General features: G+C 36.9%; 1 protein-coding gene across 1 annotated transcript in view; it reads left to right on the top strand.

Moving 5' to 3' along the window:
* Positions 1-19,737, top strand: part of PPEF1 (protein phosphatase with EF-hand domain 1) — a 105,295-nt gene extending 85,558 nt beyond the window's left edge. Inside the window, exons 19-24 of the mRNA XM_037046270.1 lie at positions 6,398-6,583; positions 7,983-8,125; positions 14,353-14,459; positions 16,627-16,790; positions 17,920-18,004; positions 19,148-19,737. Of these exons, the coding sequence (XP_036902165.1) occupies positions 6,398-6,583; positions 7,983-8,125; positions 14,353-14,459; positions 16,627-16,790; positions 17,920-18,004; positions 19,148-19,356 (894 nt within the window). The 3' untranslated portion in view covers positions 19,357-19,737. The remainder of the gene's footprint in view (positions 1-6,397; positions 6,584-7,982; positions 8,126-14,352; positions 14,460-16,626; positions 16,791-17,919; positions 18,005-19,147) is intronic.
* Positions 19,738-23,336: the final 3,599 nt, after the last annotated feature.

The following is a 23,336-nucleotide window of genomic DNA, read 5'->3' as shown; positions in this document are numbered from 1 at the left end:
TCATGTAGGGAACCTCGATAAACTTGTTTATTCATTCTGATGGTTTTAGTGGATTCCTTGGGACTTTCTATGTACAACTGCACATTATCTGTGAGTAGAGATGATTTTGCTTCTTTCTTTCCAATTAGGTTGCCTTTTATTTCTTTTTCTTAGTAGCCCTGTCTAGAACCTCCAGTGCAGTGATGAATAGAAGTGGTGAGAGTAGACATTCTTGTTTTATTCCTGATATTACAAGGAAGCATTTAGCCTTTTACTATTAAGTGTATTAGCTGTTTGTTGGTATTTTAGCTGCCCTTCATCAGATTGAGGAAGTTTCTTTCTGTGCTTACTGTGTCGAGTGCTTTTATAACAAAAGAGTATTGGGTTTTGTCGAATGCTTTTGTTGTATCTATTAAGGTGATCATGTGGTGTTCGTCTTTTATTCTGTTAAATATGTTGTATTACATTGATTGACTTAAGATGTTAAACTAACCTTAAATTCCTGGTATAAACCCCACTTGGTCGTGTATTATTCATTTTATATGTTGCTGGCTTCAGTTTGCTAAAGATTTTTAAGGATTTTTACATTTATATTCATAAGGAATATTGGTCTATAGTTTTCTTTTCTTGGAATGTCTTTGGTATGAATGTAAGATTGGCCTCATAGGATGAGTTAGGAAGTATTATATCCTCTTCTGTTTTGGGGAGGAGTTTGTGAATTAATTATATTAAACATTCTTCAAATGTGTGGTAGAATAAAGCCATCTGAGTCTGGGCTTTTCTTCATAGGAAGTTTTAAAATTATTAACTTAATCATCTTTCATACTATAGCAGTTCTCTTCAGATTTTTTATTTCTTTTTGAGTAGTTTGCATCTTGCTAGTCTTGATAGTTTATGTCTTCCTTTGGAATTTTCCCATTTCATTTAATTTATCTAATTTGTTGACCTATATTTATAGAATACACACACACACACACACACACACATGGGATGGGCAAAAATAGGTTTATACTTGTGAATATACAAAACAGCTTAGTCTTGTATTATTATTTATTAATTTGTATTATTCCATACGAGCAACTGTGTGTATGTGTGCATTTTTTTTGTAAGGTCAGTAGTGATGGTCCCCTCTTTCATTTCTGATTTTAGTATTTGAGTCTATTTCATTCTTTTGGTCAGTCCTACTAAAGTTTGTCAATTTTACTGATCTTTTCAAAGAGCCAACTTTTGGTTTTATTGACTTTTTTGTAATGTATTCTATGTTATCCTTGTTTATTTCAGCTTTAACGTTTATTATTTCCCTCCTTTTGCTTTTAGATTTAGTTTGCCCTTCTTTTTCTAGTTTCCTAAGGTGAAAGTAGTGTCAATAATTTGAGATTTTTTTCCTCTTTTAAATGAAGTTATAAATTTCACAGTACATACTGCTTTAGTTCCATCCCAAAAGTTTTGCTATGTTGTGCTTTCATTTGCATTTATCCCAAACTATTTTCTAATTTCCCTTGGAATTTTTTCTTTACTTCATAATGTTATTTAGGAGTGTGTTGTTTAATTTCTGCATATTTCTTAATTTCTCATATTTCCTTCTGTTATTGATTTCTACTTGAATTCAATTGTGGTTGGTGAACATACTTTGCATGAGATTTAAATCATTTTAAACCAGATTGAGGCTTTTTTGTGGCCTAGCATATGGTCTGTCTTGGAGAATGCTTCATGTGCTCTTGAGAAGAAAGTATATTCTGTTCTTGTTGAGTGAAGTATTTTATATATCTGTCTTTGAACATATTTGTAACAGTTGCTTTGAAATTTTTGTCTGCTAAATTAATACCTAATCTTCTCAAAGGAGATTTCTACCGCTTGCTTGTTTTTCTCTGTGGTTGTGTGTGTGTGTGTGTGTGTGTGTGTGTGTGTGTCTTGCAATTTTTTTGTTGAAAACTGAACATTCTAGGTAATATATCATAGTACTCTAGATAGTTATTCCCATGCTCCTCTGGGGCTTGTTCTGAATTGCTTATTTGCTCATTTATTTGTTTAGTGACTTGTCTGGACTATTTTGGTGAAGTTTGTTTCTTCTCTGTGTAGCCTCTGATGTCACTCCTCACAAAGTGCTGCTGCCTTGGGCATGCACAGTTTGCCTGACTACCAGGGGCAGTTGTACTTTTAGGTAGGCTCTCTTTGACTCTCTTTTTCCCTGGTTTGCACTGTAAGCTTTGGCCCATCAGCCTCTATGTGCATCAGACCCAGCTATTACTTCACTAATTGCTATTGTTTTTAACAGTGCCTTTGGGCTCTACAATCTGATCCCATTAAAGCTGGACTCCTTTGCAGGGGCAGGGTATTGACAATCTTTGAGGCTTATTCTGGCCCCAAGAGGGCTATTCTCATCTGTTACTTTCCCCGATTCTGTCTGTTAAATTTCTAGCTGGGCTACTCTTGCTACCAGTATCATGATACTACCAGCTTTTTTTCCAATTGCTTACCCCCAAGAAGCCTCTATTTCTTTTAATTAATTAATTAACTTTTAGAGAGAGGGGATAGGAGAGAAAGAGAGGGGGAGAGAAACATCAATGTGAAAAAGAAATATCAATTGGTTGCCTTTTGTACACGTCCTGACCAGGTACCAAACCAGCAACCCAGGCATGTGCCCTGACCAGGAATCGAACCAGTCACCTTTTGCTTTATGGGATGACACCCAACCAACTGAGCCACACTGGTCAGGGCAAACCTCTATGTCTTGATTCCATACCCTTATACCTTGATTGTTGAAAATGCTGACTAAAATGTGATTTCTGATATAAAATATACTCTAATCAATGAGGAAAGTAAGAGTAAGAGAGGTGGGACAATAGGGAGGGAGGGGGGGTAGTAAGAGAGAAGTAGGATTCGTCACTGGCTTGTGTATCCAAATCATTTAAAAACCAACCAGTTCTAAAAGATATCCTATAGCAAGAAGGGAAGGGTGTTTTCTTAAATTTGGACATCTAAATTCCAAAGACCAAAGGTTAGATAGAATAAGCACTTCTAGGATTATGGTGAATAAAAAGGATCAGGCCAAAGAGATTAGCATTGCATAAAAAGAATATCTTGGCCTCTGGAAACCTAGATGAGTTAGAATTAGGGATATATGTAGCCTTAAGAAGTGAGAGGGGAAGACTTGGGGGTCATTATTCTGTAATAGAACCTCCCCTTGTCCCAGTAATATAGATGAGGTAGCTTACAGACTCTTAAGTCTGTGACTGGAGCTGACACAGGGTAAAATGGGCCAGAATCTCATTCTCAATATTTTAATAATTTTACTTGTACCTTTAATTTTCTTTCCCCCATTCCTGGTACACAGTGGGCATGTACACTTTAGTTACCTACAGTGGTATTTATTTGTATGGTAGGGTTGTGCCATTGTTGGAATTCAGTGGGGGAGAAGGGAGAATCTTTGGGTGATTTTAATTCCCATTTCCGTCTTTCATCAAAAACTTTGCAAAAGTCTGAAATGTGTCTGGTTCAGGGTTTCTTCAGTTCTGACCAGGTGCCTATCATTCCAGAGTAATTCTCCAACCAGTTCTGTTCTTCTTTCTACCTCACTGTCTTCTCCCTTGCTGATTTCTAGCTTCTCTTCAATGCCAAACTTATAAATGGCTATACAATCATGGTTATTGGGAGAACCACTTCTGGTCCTCTTCTTAAGACCCACTGGAATAACTGTACAACTTAAAATGCAAGGTTCTTCATGCCTTCAAAGAAAGACATGGAAAATATGGACTCTTAGAATCATAGTTTGTTAGAACTTTGAGATAATTTACAACTCATGTAGCCCAAAGCCCTGATTTTAAAGATCTGAAACCCAGAGAGTTTTCTCAAAGTTGCACATCTTTAGCAACTAAGTTAGTTTTTCTCACTACTGCTTTAAGCTCCTGTAGGGAAGGGTCTACTCAAAGAACAAGTATAAGTGACCCACGGACATGGACAACAGGGTGGGGATGGCATGTGGGAGCAGTGGAGGGGCGGGCAGGGCAGGGGAGAGCAACAAGGGACAATTGGGACAACTGTAATAGAACAATAATAAAAAAGGTAAAAGAATATGCAGAAAGTTTAAAAAAAGAAACATTATACATAGATTAGAGCCACAAACAGGGAGCCCCCAATTTTCTAGTAAAAATATTCTTAGAAACTTGGGACTTTGGTCCTGGGCATCGTCCATTTGCCTATTTCAGCCCCAAAGGTAATATTATGCTAGTAAAATACTTGGAGATTTAGGAGAACACATTGTGGAAATCAGTCAGTGTATTGCTGAACATGTGATGTACTTATCAAGAGGGCATAAAGTGAAGGAGATGTCTTAGAGGTATTCTAGGATGAGCAGTTGTCTACATTAGTGATGGGGAAAGGGCTTCCTCATTTTATATACTCAACAAGACGAACACCAGGGCCAAAGCCACAACTGAGAGGCCTACCTTATCTCTTTGGACATATTAAGAACACCTAATATGTGCTCACTGTAGGTAAACTACTTTCTCCTTTGAACATGATAATGAAGTTCTTTTCAGCAAAAAGACCTTTGTATATTCAGCAATTGTACAATAATTGTGATGGATTTTTTTCTAAAAAGCTGTTAACCAATGTCACCCCAGTATATTCAATAAAGAGAAAAAAAGCCAATGGCTGATTCTTCATGATTACTAAGTATTGCTACATTAGTTATTTTTTAATATCTATAGATTATATAAAAATAACTTTATTCATTCACATACATGAAAGCATTTCTTTTTCTTATAGTTGTTGTTCAGTTGCAGTTGTCCCCATTTTTACCCCATTACTCTCCCCTGCCCTATCACCCCCACCTCCCATTCTCAATCTCACCCCCCTTTAGCTTTGCTCATGGGTCCTTTATCCATGTTCCTTGATGACCCTTCCCTTTCTTTCCCCCATTATCTGCTATACCCCATCCCTTTGCTTACTATCAATTTGTTCTTTATTTCAGTGTCTCTGGTTATATTTTGCTTGCTCATTCATTTTGTAGATTAGGTTCCACTTATAGGTGAGATCAGATAGTATTTGTCTTTCATGGCCTGGCTTATTTCACTTAGCCTAATGCTGTCCAGATCCATCCAAGCTGTCACAAAGGGTAGGGGCTCTTTCTTTCTGTTATGTTGCATTCCACTGTGTACATGTACCATAGTTTTTTGATCCACTCATTTAATGATAGGCACTTAGGCTGTTTCTAGCACTTGGCTATTATAAATTGTGCTGCTACAAACATTGGGGTGCATAGGTTCTTATGAATTGGTGTTTCAGGGTTCTTAGATATTACCCCAGCAGTACAATTTCTGGGTCACAAGGCAGTTTTATTTTTAGTTTTCTGAGGAAATTCCATACTCTTTTCCACAGTGGCTGCACCAGTCTGCATTCCCACCAGCAGTGCACTAGGGTTCCCTTTTCTCCACAACCTCTCCAGCACTTGTTTGTTGATTTAAGTATGATGGCCATTCTGACCTATGTGAAGTGGTGTCTCACTGTGGTTTTAATTTGCATCTCTCTGATGGCTAGTGATGCTGAGCATCCTTTTATATGTCTCTGGCCCCTCTGTATGTCCTTGGAGAAGTGTCTGTTCAGGTCCTTTGCCCATTTTTTGATTGGGTTGTTTGTCTTCCTGGTGTGGAGTAGTATGAGTTCTTTATTTATTTTAAAACTCAAACCCTTGTCCAAGGTAATATTGGCAAATATATTTTCCAATATGGTTGGTTTCCTTTTCATTTTGCTGATATTTTCTTTAGCCATGCAGAAGCTTTTAAATTTGATGCACTTCCATTAGTTTATTCTTTCCTTTATATCCCTTGCTCTAGGGGACATGTCGGTAAAAATATTGCTGTGTGGAATATCTGAAATTTTCCTGCTTGTGTTCTCCTCTAGGACTTTGATGGTGTCACAACTTATATTCACCTTTCGTCCATCTTGAGTTTATTTTTGTGTATGGTGTAAGTTGGTAGTCGGGTTTCATTTTTTTGCATGTAGTTATCCAGTTCTCCCAACACCATTTGTTGCAGTGGCTATTTTGACTCCATTTTATGCTTCTGTTCCCTTTGTTGCATATTAATTGACCATAGAGACTTGGGTTTATTTCTGGGCTCTCTGTTCTGTTCCATTGGTCTATGTGTCTGTTCTTATGCCCATATCAGGCCCTACATTAGTCATTGTTATTGCAACATTGGTTATTGGGGATAGCAGAAAGGAATTGTGGTGGCTATGGGCATTAAAATTATTCTGGAAAAGATTCATGGAAGAGAAACATGAAACAATTTTGAAGGAGTAATGAAAGATAGAAAGACCTTGGGATGACATGGGTTAATATTTCTGGAAAAGAAGTTGGAATCTAGAAAGATAAACTCTCATTTGCAAGTAGCCACCTAATCTGGTTTGTTGTTTCAAGGTCACCGATATTCTATGGAGTGATCCTAAGGAGAAACGAGGCTGCCATCCAAACACGTGCCGAGGAGGGGGCTGCTATTTTGGGCCAGATGTTACCAACAGGTTTCTTAAGAAACACCACTTGAAACTGCTCATTAGGTCTCACGAATGTAAGCCTGAAGGGTATGAACTCTGCCACGGTGGGAAGGTAAGCTAACATTGTTGGTGACATCACCAGAGACATCTTTCCCCCTGCATAGTCTTTCTTTATAGAAGATGTGTCTCACTTAGAGGCTCATGGGAAGATGTCCTCCCTAGTACCAGAAAAAGAAGGCCTTGCTTTGGTAGACAGAAACAGGAGACTGTGGGGTTCACATAAGTTGTTGGAAGGGGCCTCTCTGTCCCTCACCCTAAGGGATTTTCAGTTTATTTCCCTAAATTTTCCTAATCCCAAAGATTGAAACTCTACATGCAACACTACGTATGGACACAGAAAGGCTTTTATTAACCACAAGGCAACTTTTCAGTACCGTGGGATTGAGAGTGTCCTTAGACTCACTGAGCGCATAAAAGACAGCAGTGAATCCAGTTAGCTGTCTTTCACCTTTGCACGGTCCTGGCGCAGGGCAGAGCAACAAAACACACTTCCCTTCTACCCACTGAGTAGGTGAACTCTGGCAAGTCACTCTCTGTGGTCAGCTTAGCTGCACCCACTAAAATGGAGTGTGTTGTGCTCCTACAGTGGTGTGTGATAAGGCTACAAGATGCGAGGACTGAGGAACTGGTTTCTTGTCCCAAGTTGTCCTGGAATGTCCCTTTGTCTAACCCTGAACAGTGATAAACACAAAACAATACCAAATGCATGGCATTTCCTTCTATTTCAACTTTTACTTTTCTAAAATCTATTAGTTCATCTGTGCCTCATGTTAACAATTGTGCGATGGTTAAAACAAGTATTCTATAAGGTTTCTTTGTAATAAGAAAACAGAGAGAAAATACCAGTGGCTTGTCTGAAGTGACATGCTCAGTAAGGCAGGACTTGGCTTAAGCTAGGTTTCCTGTCACTGACAAATATTGCCCTCCTATCTTCCACCACAGCCCCAAGGCTGGTTGGTTCTTTTTAAACAGAGTGGTTGTGGTCCCTTATCTTAGCCCCTATTTCTTTGCCCTTAAAGCACTGGTTTTGGGGGAGGGAGGATGAGTCCTCTAAATCATTCAGCTCAAAGCAAAAGAAGAAGACTGTGATACTAGACAAGTTTTATTTTGAATGCTCAAATATTACTGGGAAAGGAAATAAAGACTTTATGCCCTTGGAAAATCAGAATTTGCAAAACTGAGCATTAAGGGGAATTTAAAGATATGGACCTAAGATTGTACACTGGATCGCAAGACCAAAAACTGTGGGGATGAGGGCTAGAAGTCAGTACTTCTGGGGAAACTGATTTAAAAACCTTGTTTCTCTCTGATGGAATCACAGGAAATCTTGTTAGACTTTAGATTTGGAACTTTGATTTTTGCTTTTTTTTGAGACGAGCTATTTCTGACTTTATTGAAGGACATTTTGAGAACTAATTCTATGTGAATCTGCCCTCTTTCTGTTTAATCAGGTCATTACAGTATTTTCTGCTTCTAATTATTATGAAGAAGGCAGCAATCGAGGAGCTTATATCAGGGTGGGATTTCGTTCAACCCTCCAGTTCTTCCAGTACCAAGTAACAAAGGCAACGTGCCTAAGTCCTCTTTACCGAAGGTGTGTATCCTCTAAGCCTTAGAGCAGGGGTGTCAAACTCATTTTCACTGGGGGCCACATCAGCCTTGCTGTTGCCTTCAAGGGGCCAAATGTAACTTTAGGACTGTATAAACATAACTACTCCTTAACTAGGGGCAAGGAGCTCAGCGCTGCTGCCAGGTAGAAACAAGGTGGAGGGCCGGATTCGACCCAAGGGCCTTGTGTTTGACACCTGTGCCTTAGCGTCAAAGAGGAATTTGGAACGCCAGTACTATGATCAAGTAGAACCAATCTAGAATGAGTGAGAGCAGCTACAAGAGTGAAGACAACTACTTGTTGGTTACTCATTGGTATAAATGAAATGGAAATAGTTCCAGACACCAAGTAACAAATAAACTCACTCTTGACACCAAGAGCAGCAATTTTTAATTCATACATCTCTTTAGGTGAATAAAGTAGTCGGCATCTGCAAACAGTCCTTAATTGAATATAAAGAAAAGAAGGTCCCCACACCCACCCAGCCCCCAAACCTACAGCCTTTTCCGCACAGACCCCCCATGAGAGCCCAGTCAGTCTGGTCTGACTTTGTCTCTTCTCTACCCGGAAATGTGTGTGACAAAAGAGTTGTGTGTTTCTCTGTGTGATGGCATTCATAGTTTGCCTTCTTTTTCTCCTTTAACATTAAAATTTTTTCATCATAAAATGAATATATTTATAGTTAACAAGTAAGGCCAAAAATGATGTATAAATAAAATGTTAATAATCTTCTCTCCCCCTACTTCTCAATAATCCTTTCCCCCATAGGCAACTGCAATGAATAACCTGGCATGGACCCTTCCACCCTCTTCTCCTTGCTCATATAATGATAAACAAGCCATTATTCATTCATTGAATGAAAAAGTTGAGCACTTAGTATGTATCCGACACTGTTTTAGGCACAGATGATACAGTAATAATCAAAATAGGCAAAAGTCCTTTCCCTCATTAAATGCATGTCCCAGTGAGAGGAGAAAGTCAGAGACCACTATACACACTTAAAAAAAAAAAGACAGAGCCACACTGCACACTGTATTCTGCAACTGACTTTCCTCCTAAAGATTCTATCATGAACATCACTCCGAGTTAGTATATATAGACCCAATTCATTCTTTTTTTCTCACTGAGGACATGATTTTCATTTTAGAGAGCGAGGAAGGGAGGGAGAGGGAGAGAAATATCAATGTGAGAGAGAAACATTGATCAGTTGCCTCTCTTATGCACCCCAACCAGGGACTGAACCCACAACCTAGGCATGTGCCCCGACTGGGAATTGAGCCTGTGATCCTTTGGTTTATGGGATGACACTCCAGCCAACTGAACCACATCAGCCAGGGCCTAATTCATTCTTTTTAATAGATATATTCTGTAGTGTACATAGGTAGTGTACAAATTGAATCTTATTCAATTTATGGCCATCCAGATTGGTTCCAGGGTTTTACACTTAAAAACAATGTGTGTGTGTGTGTGTGTGTGTATGTATAAAGTTTTTAGTGCTGCTGTAAGATTTCAAAATATGAGATTTATGGATTTATGTATTTTAAAATTTTGCTAGATACTCCAAGAGATGTAACAGTTAATTTGAAAAACAACATACCATTTTCTTCACATCCTCATTAGTCTCAGATATTATTACCCTATTCTTAATTTTTGCCAAGCTGATAGATAAAAATGGTAAATCTTAGTGTTTTAGTTAGGATATTTTAGACAGCTGAGTTTATCCATCTTATGTTTTTGGAAATTGAATTTTTCTCTTTTTGAATTTCCTATGTATATTATTCCCCCATTTTATATTATTGCATTGTAAGGGTTCTTTATGTATCCTATGTATATGCCGCTTACTAGATACAGGACTTGTAAATAGTCTCTCCCATTCTGTGGGCTGTATTTTTTCTTTGTTGATGATATTATTTATAGAACAAACATTTTTAATATTTGTTAAATCCAGTATATCTATTTTTTCCTTTTTGCTTGTGCTTTTGATGTTGAATATGAGGCCATTGTATAACCCCAAGTATACCCCTATCTTTTCTTCTAAGAAATTTATTGAGTAAGCTTTTACAATTGAGTGTCTGGTCCATTTTGAGTTAATTTTTGTGCATGGTATGAGATAGGGGTCCAACTTCATTCCTTTACTTGTGGACATTCAGTTGTCCCAGCACCATTAACTGAGAAGACTCTCCTTCCCCCATGTGACTGTCTTGGCACACTTGTCAAAAGTAGATTGACCATAAAGGTACAGGTTTATTTCTGGACTTCAAATTGTATCCTATTGATCTATATCTCTGTCCTAATACAAGTAACACACTCTCCTAATTACTATAGCTTTGTGGTAGGTTTTGGGACCAGAAATGTGGGTCAAACTTGGTTGTTCTTTTTTGAGATAAGTTTAGTAGTTATTCAGGGTCCCTGGCATTTCCTATGAATTTTAGAAGCATCTTGTCACCTTCTGCAAGAAGTGCCAACTGGGACTTTGATAGGGATTATTTTGAATGTCTAGATCAATCTGGTGGCTATTACCAGCTTAACAGTATTAAATCTTACAAGTCCTATATTGTTCTATTTATTTGGATCTTTTTTCATTTCCCTGAACAATGTTTTGTGCTTTTCAGTGTACAAGCCTTAGACATTTTTTTTTTGCTAAATTCATTTCTAAGTATTTTATTTTCTTTGTTGCAATAGTAAACAGAGTTTTTTAAATTATATGTTTGGATTTTTCATTTTTAGCCTATAGAAATAAAATTTACTTTTGTGTGTTGTACAATCTTGATGAAGTTCTTCATTAGTTCTAATAGTTTTTATTGGATTCCTTGGAATTCTCTATATACAGGATCATATTATCTGTGAATGAAGATAGTTGCAACTCTTCCTTTCCAACTGGATGCTTTTATTTGTTTATTTTTTCTTGATTAATTGCACTGCCTAGAACCTCCAAACCAATGTTGAGTAGAAGTGCTGGGAGCCGATAACTTTGTCTTGTTCCTGATCTTAAGAGGGACACCATTCAGTCTTTCACCATTGAGTATATTAGCTCTGTGGTTTTTGTAGATGCCCCTTATCAGGTTGAGGAAGTTCCCCTCTATGCCTAATTTATTGAGTGTTTTTATCATGAAAAAATATTGGATTTTTGTCAAATATGTTTTCTGTAGCTATCAAGATGATCATGTGGTTTTTGTCTTTTATTCTATTAATTTGGTGGATTACATTGATTAATTTCAGATGTTAAACCTTCCATTCCTGAGATAAATCCACTTGTTCATGGTGTGTAATCATGTTTTTACATGTTGCTGAATGCAGTTTGCTAGTATTTTGTTGAGGATTTTCTTTCTATATTTATAAAATATATTGGTCTGTAGTTTTCTTGCAGTCTTTGGTTTTGCTATCAGGGTAATGCTGGCTATGTCATATAATAAGATGGGTAGTAGTCCTACCTTTTCTGTTTTTTGGAAAAGTTTGTGAATGATTGGTATTAATTCTTTTTTGAAATGTTTGATAGAATTCACCAGTGAAGCCATCTGGCCCTGAGTTTTTCTTTGTTTTCTTTATTGTGAGAAGTTGTGTGGTTAGTCATTCTTTTTACTTGTTCCAGGTATGTTCAGTTTGTTTTTTTAAAAGATTTCTTTAAGCCCTGGCTGGTGTAGCTCAGTAGATTGAGCTCGGGCCCGCAAACCACACGATCGCAGTTCGATTCCCAGTCAGGGCACATGCCTGGGTTGCAGGCCAGTTCCCAGCAGGGGACTCACGACAGGCAACCATACATTGATATTTCTCTCCTTCTCTCCTTCCCTTCCTCTCTAAAGATAAATAAATAAAATCTTAAAAAAAGATTTTTTTAGCCAATTTTGCTAGTTTGCCTTTATAGAAATTTGTCCATTTTATCTAGTGTATCTAATTTGTTGATATGTAATTGTTCACAATATTTCCTTATAATTCTTTTTATTTCTGTACGGCCAGTTGTAATGATCTCTCTTTCATTCTTGATTTTAGAAATTTGAGTCTTCCATCTTTTTTATTTCTTAGCCACGCCAACTAAAGGTTTGTCAGTTTTATTGATCTTTTCAAAAAACCAATTTTTGATGTTGATTTTCTCTATTGTTTTTCTGTTCTCTATTTCATTTGTTTCTCCTCTGTTCTTTGTTATTTGCATCCTTATGCTTGCTTTAGGTTTTAGTTTTTGAAGGTAGACATTATGTAATGAATTTATGATCTTTTTTAATGTAGGCATGTATAGCTATAAATTTTCCTCTAAGCACTGCTTTAGTGGCATCTCATATTTTGGCATGTTGGGTTTTAATTTTTATTTACCTTGAAGTATTTTCTAGGTTCTCTTGTGATGTTTTTCCTTGACCCATTGGTTATTTAGGATCATGTTGTTTAATTTCCTCATATTTTTGATTTTTCCAGATTTCCTTGATATTAGTCTCTGAGTTTTTATAGTCTACAAAGATACTTTGTATGACTTCAATAATATAAAATCTTTTGAGGCTTATGGTATAGCCTAATATGAGGTCTGTTGTGGAAAGTGTTCTGTATGCCCTTTCGCAGAATGTACACTCTTCCTGTTGTTGGGTGGAGTGATATATATGTATGTATATATATGTATATACTTGTTATGTATTTTATATATTTGTTTATACACACATATATATTATTTGTTGGATCTCGTTGGTTTATAAATGCTGTTAAATTTTTATATCCTTTTGATTTTCCTTTTATATCCAGGTAGCTAGTTGGTTAGAACATCATCCCCATATGCCAAGGCTGTGGGTTAGATCCCTGGTCAAGGAATATATAAAAATCAAGCATGGCCCTGGCTGGTGTGGCTCAGTGGATTGAGTACCGGCCTGTGAACCAAAGGGTCATGGGTTTGATTCCCAGTTAGGGCACATGCCTGGGTTGCAGGCCAGGTCCCTAGATTGGGGTGTGCAAAAGATAAACACACATTGATGTTTCTCTCTCCCTCCCTTCCCCTATCTCTAAAAATAAATAAATAAGTAAATCTTAAAAAAAGAATCAAGCACTGAATACATAAATAAGTAGAACAACAAATCAATGTCTCTCTCTCTCTCTCTTCCTCCCTCCCTCTCTCCCTTCCTCCCTCTTTCACCTCTTAATCAATAAAATAAAAAAATTTAAATAAATGCAATTTTTTAAAAAAGAAAGCAGAGTATTGATGCCCCCAACTATTTCTGCTGAGTTGTCTATTTCTCCCTTCAATTCTATCAGTTTTTGCTTCATGTAGTTTTGGGCTCTGTTATTAGGTTCATATATGTTTATAGTTCTTTATCTTCTTCAGCTGATAGGTTCTTTTATCATAAAATATTCCTCTTTATTACTAATAACAGCTTTTGTCATAAAATATCTTCTGTCTACTATTAGTATAGCCATTCTACCTCTCTAGAATTGTTGTTTACATGGTGTATCTTTGTCCATTTTTTTCAAATTCTTTGTATCCTTGAAATTAAAGTGTGTGTCTTGTAGACAACATGTAGTTAAATCTTGTTTTTTTAAATTCAGTCTTATAATGTGTGTTTTTTATTTAATCCATTCACATATGGCATTCTTATCAATATGATTGGATTTAATCTGCCATTTTGCTTTTTTGGTGGGAATATATGACTCATGACTACTTTGTTTCTCTGCTCCTCATTTATTTTGAATTTATTTTTGTAAATGGTCTGTGGTAGAAGTTTAGCTTTCAGTCAGTTAGCTATGCTAGCACCATTTTTTAAAATTGTCCTTTCTACTGAATTGTCATACCTCTTTTGTCATACATACTTCCTTTGTTATACATATACATATATAGTTCACTATATTTGTGAAATTTCTATTCTGCTTATGTATCCTCTCTTGTGTCAATACCAGCTTGTTTTGTTTCAGTAACTGTATGATAAATTTCATTATCTGCAATATAGCAAGTCCCTCTTTATTTTCCTTTCTTCAAAATTGTCCTGGATATTTTTAGACACTAATTGTACATGTGACTCTTTGAAATCAAAAAGAAAACACTAGTGGTAATCCTTTTAAAATTTCATAAAACATGCATGAACATACACACATATACACACATTCACCACTTAGTAACATGGTATGTATGAAGTTAGGGAATTCATTTAAAATAGAAAATAGTCAGTGGTGACATAGCACATTAAAATGAAACAGAACAGAATGATTTATGTAATTTCTCCCTAATAATTGTCTTCTTAACATAGGGTGCACACTATCGAACGTAGTGCCATTAAGATATTAAAGGAAAGAATGATTGCACGAAAAACTGACCTCATTAATGTTTTCCAACATCAAGACCGTGAGAAAACAGGTAATAAAATTATATAATTCTTATCATTTCTTAACATAGCAGGTTACATCCAGACTAGTTTTCTCTCTTTTCCTTCCTTCCTCCTTCCTTCCTTCCTTCCTTCCTTCCTTCCTTCCTTCCTTCCTTTCTTTCATAAGATTTTACTTCTCTATTTTTACTAGTGAGGAATGATAGAGCTAAAAATAAATATAATCCATTATATCCTTGGGAAAAAGGCATATTTCTCCTTTTGAGTGAGCTTTTTTCAACTTAAGAAAACAACCACCCTGAATTTGACTTCTATTCTGGTAATCTGTCAGATTAGGCACCCTGAAAGGCCTGCCTGTTAAGAAACAGCTAGATTCTAGAGCATACAGAATTCTAGTGCATTTACCAGCCCCACAGTAAGTATGATAAATCTCTAGGCTACATCTCTTCTCTCCATGAAACTGGTTCTTGACTTCCAAACTCCAGAACTCTAAGATGTAAATTTGTATTATTTTAAGCCACTTAGTCTGTGGTAATTTGTTATAACAACAATAGGAAACTAATACAGATACCCAGTCTCAAGACTCTGTTCAATATTTTGCTAGAGATGTTAGCCAGTGCAATAAGGCAAGTTAAATAAAACCATAAGAGTTAGAAAGGAAGAAATAAAATGTCACTAAATATCAATCAGAACCTATTCAGGAGATAGAAACTCCATCAATAATTTGAACAGAGGAACTTAGAATAAAGAATTACTGATTAGTAAAAAGTGATTAGTTACTAAAAGGGATAAAATAGAACTCTAAAGAATATAGGAGTAGGAAGTGTAGGGAACAGTTGCTATCTCTAAGGCTGAGAAAGGGTACCCAAAGAAGGAACAAACTTAAAAGAGTTCCCTACTCCCAAGCAAAGGTAACATTCACACTTTATTGAGGAGGGTGTGACTGTAGAAGTATGCTGAGGTATCTAAGGTCAGAGATGGTCTGGAGATAGAGGGCCAGGACTGGAGAGGATGAAGCCACCCACTGTGGTGCCAACAAAATTCTCTTTGGGCTATATACCACTGTGTCTCCCACAGACTGCTGGCAAGGGAGGCATCCATGTGGTATCAGTGAAATTCAGTAGTGAGTGGGTGCCATTGAATTTCCCACACACCTCTGCAACCATACCATGCTATAGAAACAAGAAGTGGAACATACCAGAACTATGTCTTCTACTATGTCTTAGAGCATTCTTCCTATACCCTCTGCTGACAAAACCTAACACTATACCAGCTGCCAAAAAAAAAAATGTTTACAGGGTTCAGCTCCAATATCATAAAACAGGATAAAGAAGGGTACATTTGGAGCTTAATGGGAATAAATTGATAATTAATATAGCTAGCAATTAACTTTAGATAATGAAAACCTTAAAAGGTATCATTCATAATAGATAATCAAGTACTAAGGAAGAAACCAAATTATTAGTGTGTGAGATTTGTAAAATATTATTAAGATAAATGAAAAAGAATTGAAATAAATGGGTAGATATTACTATGTTCAAGGGCCAATGGTGTTGAGATATGAATTCTCCCCAAATTGAGCTATAGGGTAGGGTCAATGTACCAAAGGGGAATGTATGGAAATGTTCTTAATGCTGTTTGCACATATTATACATAAATTGTAAATATTGTTTTATTTTTTGTTTATTCAAAATCATTTTCATATAAGCATATCTTTAATAATCAGGAAAAATAAAGATTTCTACTTTGAAAAACTACATATAATATTAGGGATAAGAGGATAATACCTGGGAAAATGAAAAGCGAATAATATGTCAAAATGTTAAAAGTAAAAGTAGTCTGATATCCTGCATATCATTTTTTCTTTATATCCTTTTGTACTTTTAAATCTTCTATTATAAACATACTTTGCTATGTTCATCAGAAAAAGAAAAAAGAAATCCATTGCCCAACGTTTGATTGCTTGTGCATAACAGTAAGACAAAGAGCTGTGGGACAGTGAAGACTTTTTATAGTTGTTCCTCCCTTGGTCCCCTAGGGCCTGGTAGGACAAATTGTAGAGGGGGGCAGGAGGCACCCAGGCCTTGAAACCTCAGGTTACCCGCAGGCTGCACTGAGGAGGTTGCATTTCTTTATCAAATTATCTACCAATTAATAGGCATTCTTCTTTTCTTTTTTATTTTTGGTTGTTATTGTTAGGAAAAGTTTCTGTGGGCCAGTGGGCTTTTTCTATGGAGACCGTTTTGGGGCTGAAGTTACCATGGAGAGCCCTGAGTTCTCGTGTGGCTATCGTAGACCAAGAAGGGAATGTTGACTACATGTCCTGCTTCAGTGATATACACATTCAAAAACCTGTGAAAGAGGCAAGTGAAACACAGCCCCCACTAAAACCTGACTGGAGAGAAACACCCTTTGGGCAACTTGTAAGAGTAATTTAATCCTTTGAAAAGTTGAGAGTGGAATCATCTAATAGATGGGAGTGGCAGCCTTAGTGGGGTCTCCCTGCTACCTTGTGGTCTGTTCGGGAAAGGTGTGCATTCTAAGGATAGGCAAAAAGAAGAAAAAGCTTCTGCAAGCAAATCCATGGCAAACGTATGATTCTTCTCTTAAGTGCTGTCCAGCAGAAATGCTAATGTGACATCTATTCTTTCATATAATGCACCCTTTAAAATACTCAACATACTCCCTCTTAAACTGTGAGTATATAGACTGACTGACGTAACATCTTACACCTTAAGTGCTTGTAAAGTTCAGAATCCTTTATTAAAATAGAAATACCCCAGGAAGAGTTGTCAGCCTCCTCTCCCCCCAGTAATTATTAGTTAACAACTCCTCAGCAATTAGTTATAATATTGAGCTGAAAGTGAGCTGATGGGAACTAGGACTGGGATGATTGTTTGCAGGGGAGATGAGAAGTGTAGAGCAGAGAAGGGAAGTAAAAGTGCAGGTGGGAACCCCAAATATCCATAGGAAGGAGGCTTCAGACTTCCCTTAAGGGGCAGTTTACCATTGTGACTGAGCTCACAGACCTTGGCTTCAGGCAGCTAAGATTCAAATCCCATTTACCAGCTATATGAACCCTGGGAAACTTACTTTACCTCTTTGTTCTTTAATCTGTAAAAAGGACATAATAACAGTTCTGTTCCTTGGGGCTGTGTTGAGAGCTAAATGAAACAACCCACAGAAAAGCTCTCAGTGTAGAGCCTGGCACACAAGACTTTCTCAGTAAATGTTGGCTATTGTTATTTGCTGCTTCCTGATTTGCCTTGGTCCTGTCCTCTGAGGAGCACAGACTGCAGATGCCTCCAAACATAAGAACATGGTCTTCTCTCTGATTAAAGAGGGTTGGGCCTCCAGGAAGGCCTGCCTTCTCAAGTGGCTATGTAAATCACCTGATTTGAATTGATGATGATGTTTTATGCTTGTTATAGTTACTAAATTGATCTATGTTATTAATTCTATGTTTTAACACTTAGAAATTTTTTTTTTTAGGTTCAGTCAGTTCTGATTGAAACTCTGTACAGATACCGATCTGACCTGCAAATCATCTTCAATGTCATCGATTCTGATCACTCAGGTAAATGAACTTGGATTTATTCACTAGCAGTAGAAAGCAAAGATTGGTCTATCTCTCTGAAACTAGAACTGTGTTTTCATCTATTGCTTTCTAGAACTCATTGTTAATATTATTATTATTTTAGTTGGCTACTAACTGTATTCAAGACCATATGGTCCAATATAGGCCTATGTATCCATTAGTCAGACAAAAATAGTTCCTTTTATAAGTCACCAGTATAGATGAAAAGATAATTCACTGTTCATTTAAAGTGAACCTCTCAGCACAGCAGGCAGTGCATCAGTCTCATAAACATCATGGTTACTCCCGGTCATAAAAATCATCTCTAGAATTCTGATTCTGTTTTGGGGACTGAGGGCTATGAAAACTCATTCTCTCCTTTAGCTTTGGAAAGTTCAGAATCCTTTATTAAAATAGAAATACTCCAGGGAGAGTTGTCAGCCCCCCCTCCCCCAGTAATTATTAGTTAACAACTCATCAGCAATTAGTTATAACATTTATGTCGCTTGCAGATATACTTTATTCATTTATTTTTCATTTAAATTCACTGGAGTGACATTGGTTAGTAAAATGATACAGGTTTTAATATGTACATTTCTGTGATACATCATCTATATATTGATTTTGTGCCCACCACCCACATTTTCAAACTTTAAAAAAATCATCAGATAATCTTTAACTGCAGCCATCATTGAGCACCCAAAAATTAATAATAAAACAGAGAATGAGGTATTGCCTGTAAAAATGGCAGACCCGTTGTTTCCAGTGTTCTTATTGAATCCTAGGGTATCTTTTCCCTCTACTTTGATGTTGCCCTCCTCTCTGCCCTCCTTCCATGTCCTTTCCCTTCGATCTTAGATTTTATAATTTCTATGCCACATATAGTCCCCACCGTTCACAATCTCCCTCCATTCCTTCACTGTTTACTCATGCCAGCTTTAGAATAATCTTACGATCACTTAGAAGTTTAAAATGACATATTGTTTCTTATATTTATTCTCTTTTTCATTTCCTTCAGTGTCTTGATGGTCAGGCATGTTAGTGAGCTTCTAATTGGGACTATTCAATCAATATGGCTTCCACATCCTTCTCTTAGGCGGGCCTTAAAATGAATACTCATAGCATTCTCCTATATTCTTTTAGGTCTGATCTCCATGGAGGAATTTCATACCATGTGGAAACTTTTTAGTAATCACTACAACGTTCATATTGATGATTCCCAAGTTGATGAGCTTGCTAAAAGAATGGACTTGAACAAAGATGGAAGCATCGACTTTAATGAGTTTTTTAAGGCTTTCTATGTAGTGCACAAACTTGAGAGCTTGACCAAAGCAAACACCGAGCCTGTTTAACAAGAACTAGGGCCTTCCTTCCTTATGAACATGGTCACTGATACAGTCTTTTGCAGAGCCAGTAGTAGAAAGAAGTAGACCCCAGTTTCCACCATGAGCAGATGTGCAGTGTGTGTATTGGAAGTTTCTAGTAAACTGTTGTAGTTAAGACTAGCTTAAATGTCAGCTCCCCTGGTAGGACACACAAATATCTAGCTATAAGGTGGATTTGAGCCTAGTTTTGGTCTCTTTGATGTCCACTAACCAAGACACCAGAGCAGTTTGGAAACCTACTGAAAGAAACTCAGAGTACACAGAAAACACCACACCATCTGTGAGTGGCCAAGGAATAGGAGGAGGAATACTAAGCCATTAATGTAATAAAATATTTCCAGCCTTCAACTGTAATTTTCTTTGGTCATACCATAAACTGGTAATTGTCAATCATGGGGGAACCACAATTCAGGAGTGGGGGCCATATCAGATTCTTGGGGTAAGCTATGTGAGTGTATTATTTGAAAAAGCATGTAATCTATGGGCATACCACCCTGAACATGCCTGATCTCGTCTGGAAAAGCATGTTCTTTTCTTGTCTGTTGGAGATACAAAGTGAATACTTTCAGATTGGGCCCTGCAATTAATATGGTTTGACACCTTCATTGACAAGATGGGGCCTTGTCATACATTGTGCGATTCTGCTATTCTGATTGCCTATCAAACAATAAGCAATTTCTGTTTAAAGGGAAGTATATTTTAATTTTTCTCTAAGTTTGAGAACTTCAACATTTATCAGTCTGTCAGGGTAGATATCCTGCAATGCTGCCTGCTATATACACCAAAATAATGGATAAAATAACAAAAACCTTTTTTTAAATGCATAACTGAGCTGATAGGAAAGTAAAAGAAACCCATGTGGGGCAGGAAAAAAAGAGCATAATTAAAATTTTAGCAATATTAACATTGGACAGGATAGACTTTAAAGCAAAGAATATCATTATGGATAAAAAAAGGGTCATTACTGAATGCTAAAAGGAATGATTCACCACGAAGATACAGTAATTATAAAAATATGCATCTAATAACAACTTTAAAATTTATAATGCAAAAATTGACATAACTACTAGAAGAAAGAGGTAGGAGATTTTGAATATACCTATCAGTAATTGATCACATAAATAAAACATTAGTGTATAAAAACTGGACAACCCAATTAATCCTCCTGATCATGTGTGTGTCTGTATGTGTAACTCTATAATCAATTTTAGAGAGTGCACATTATTTTTCAAGCATACATGGAACATTTATAAAAATTGATCATGTATTAGATCAGCAATTTTAAGCCTTTTTCATCTCAAGGAGCATATAAACTAATTACTAAAATTCTGCAGCACACAAAGAAAATATATGTTCTGCTGATCTGACCAAACAAATAGGTGTAATTTTGATCCATTCATACCAAATGGCTATTTTTGTGTTGGCTGTTATCATTTTCTTATTTGACAATCTAAAGGAAAAAAAGTCAGTGCCCTTGACTACATAGTTAGGTATTGCATGTTTTAAAAATTCTTGAGGCACACCTGTTGAAAATTGCCATATTAGACCACAAAAAAATATCTCAAACTACTAAGCAATCAATAACAGACAGTATATTATCTGATTGTAATGCAATTAAACTAGAAACAATATAGGAATATAGCCATATTAATGAGCAAAAAAGAGATATAACTAGCTCCACCAGAGATTGCTAAAAAAAAATAGTTCACAAGAATACCATAAATAACTTTTTAAAAATAGGAGTTTGGACAATTTCCTAGGGGAAAATATAATGTGCTAAAGCTGACTCAAGAACAAAAGGAGGGTCTGAAGAGACATATGACCATTAAACAATGAATGTGATGACTTTGTCATGTGTCAATTTGACTAGGCTGAACTATATTTCTCAGAATTTCTCTTCTTGTATGTTTCTGGTTAAGGTAGGCCATGACGGGTACTGAGAGATTTGGAAGACAAAGGGAAGCAGAGCCATTGTGCAGCTCTCACACACTTACTGAGCTGCTGCTATGTGTGAAGTCCAGCTAGGCCTGCAATTGTTCCCCTGGATCCTGTCAGCTTCTCTAACTCCTGGGCCAGGTGTGTGTGTTTAGCCTTGTGAGAAAGAGCCCTGGCTTCTGCAGAATAACCTTGTCACCAATGCCAGAGGCGATAAGAATGGACTCAGGTGCCTGTGGGTTTGAGCCTACTTCTGATCTTCCCTCCTCATTGCCTGCCCTGTGGACTTCAAGGTCCAGCATCAGGTATGGTGTCTACAGCCTTACAGAGCCTGCTTAGCCAGCTTCCCTATTTGCATAAGTCACTTCTCCTACTGCTTATATATGTATATCTCCTATGGGTTTGGCCTCTGGTTGAATCCTGATTGATGCAGAATTTGGCACTGAGAGTGGTTCCAGAAGAACAGGATCTTAAAGGTGAGTGCTCTGCATGTGCAGAGCCCTCTGCACATAATGTGCAGAGCTACCCTATTATCTCACATGAAAATCCACTGATAATGCCAGGAGAGTGTTCAGCTTCTAGCAGTACTGGATGAGTCTTTTATTGTTGCTTCCTAAACATCATTTGGTTATTGATTCTCAGGTTCTTTCTGGAACTCTTATTTTCTCCCTTGGGCTTCTAGTCTCTGGAATTCATTATATGCCTTTGTTAGAAACTATACTTAAACATGTACTTAGATTTTACTAAAGATTGTCATTTAATGTTGTAAAACTTCTGCCTGACATGAGTTGTGCTTAACTACAATTCAGTTTGACAAAGCATACACACACATACACAGGGGTGAGCAAATGTAGGTTTATAGTTGTGAGCATGGGAGCTGAGTAAAACATAGAGTTTAATCTTGTATTATTTATTATTATATTATTTTCCACACAAACAACTGTAAACCTTTTGCCTACCTACCTCTCTGTGTGTATAGAGTTGTGAAATATCTCAATTTTAATTTGTATTTTTTATTACAAATGAGATTGCACATCTAATTAGTTTGTTAGTCTATTTTCTCCTAAGAAAATCATGTTCTTGTCCTTTGCTTATTATAATACTATAGCTATTTGTCTTTTTCTTGATGATTTTGAGGAACTTTAAAGCACTTCGTGATATTAACCCACTGTTCTTTATTTGAGAAGCAGATATCTTCTCCCAGTCTGTGACTTGATTTGCCACTTCTTTTTGAGATGTATTTTCAAGCAGAACTTTGACATTTCAATTTATCCAGTTTGTCAATCTTTTTGTTTATAATTCATACTTTTTTTGCACTGTCTGGTGTTGCTCAGTGGACTGACTGCTGGACTGAGAACCAAAGGGTCACTGGTTCGATTGCCAATCAGGGCACATGCCTGGGTTGCAGGCCAGGTCCCCAGTAGGGAGTGTGTGAAAGGCAGTCACACATTGATGTTTCTCCTCGTCTCTTTCTCCCTCCCTTCCCCTCTCTCTAAAAAGAAATAAATAAAATCTTTTTTAAAAGTCTGCTTGCTCTTTTTTTCCCATAGGGTTTAATTCAGATGATTTGATTGTTTTCCTTCTTGTCTTCAGTCATTTTAAATGTGTTTTTTTAATAATTTGATTCTGGTTGTCTCCTTGTATTTGAAATTTGTGGGGGTCTAATAGTATGTTTGTCGTATGTGCAGACTCTTGATCAGGTTGGATTGTTCATTCTTGGAGTTTATTACTTTTTATTGTGAAATCATTATTTTTTAATAATTATTTTCTTGTTGCTCAATTACAGTTGTCTACATTTTCCCCCAACCACTCCCCCCAGCCCAGCCAAGTCCACCTCCCCCACTCGCTTCCATCCTCCCCCGACCCCAGTTTTGTCCATGTGTCCCTCATAGTATGAATTCATTATTAACAGGACTTGTATTTTCTTCTGTGAAAATCCCATTATATTTGGGATATGGGAGCATCTCTTCAGAGAAGCTTTTATTTGCTTCTACCTTGTACCTCAGGAGTGT

The sequence above is a fragment of the Sturnira hondurensis genome, unplaced genomic scaffold (assembly GCF_014824575.4).
Source record: "Sturnira hondurensis isolate 20B ecotype Veracruz unplaced genomic scaffold, ASM1482457v3 Scaffold0005220, whole genome shotgun sequence".
Taxonomy (NCBI): Eukaryota; Metazoa; Chordata; class Mammalia; order Chiroptera; family Phyllostomidae; genus Sturnira; species Sturnira hondurensis.
This window is presented reverse-complemented; position numbering and strand designations above follow the sequence as displayed.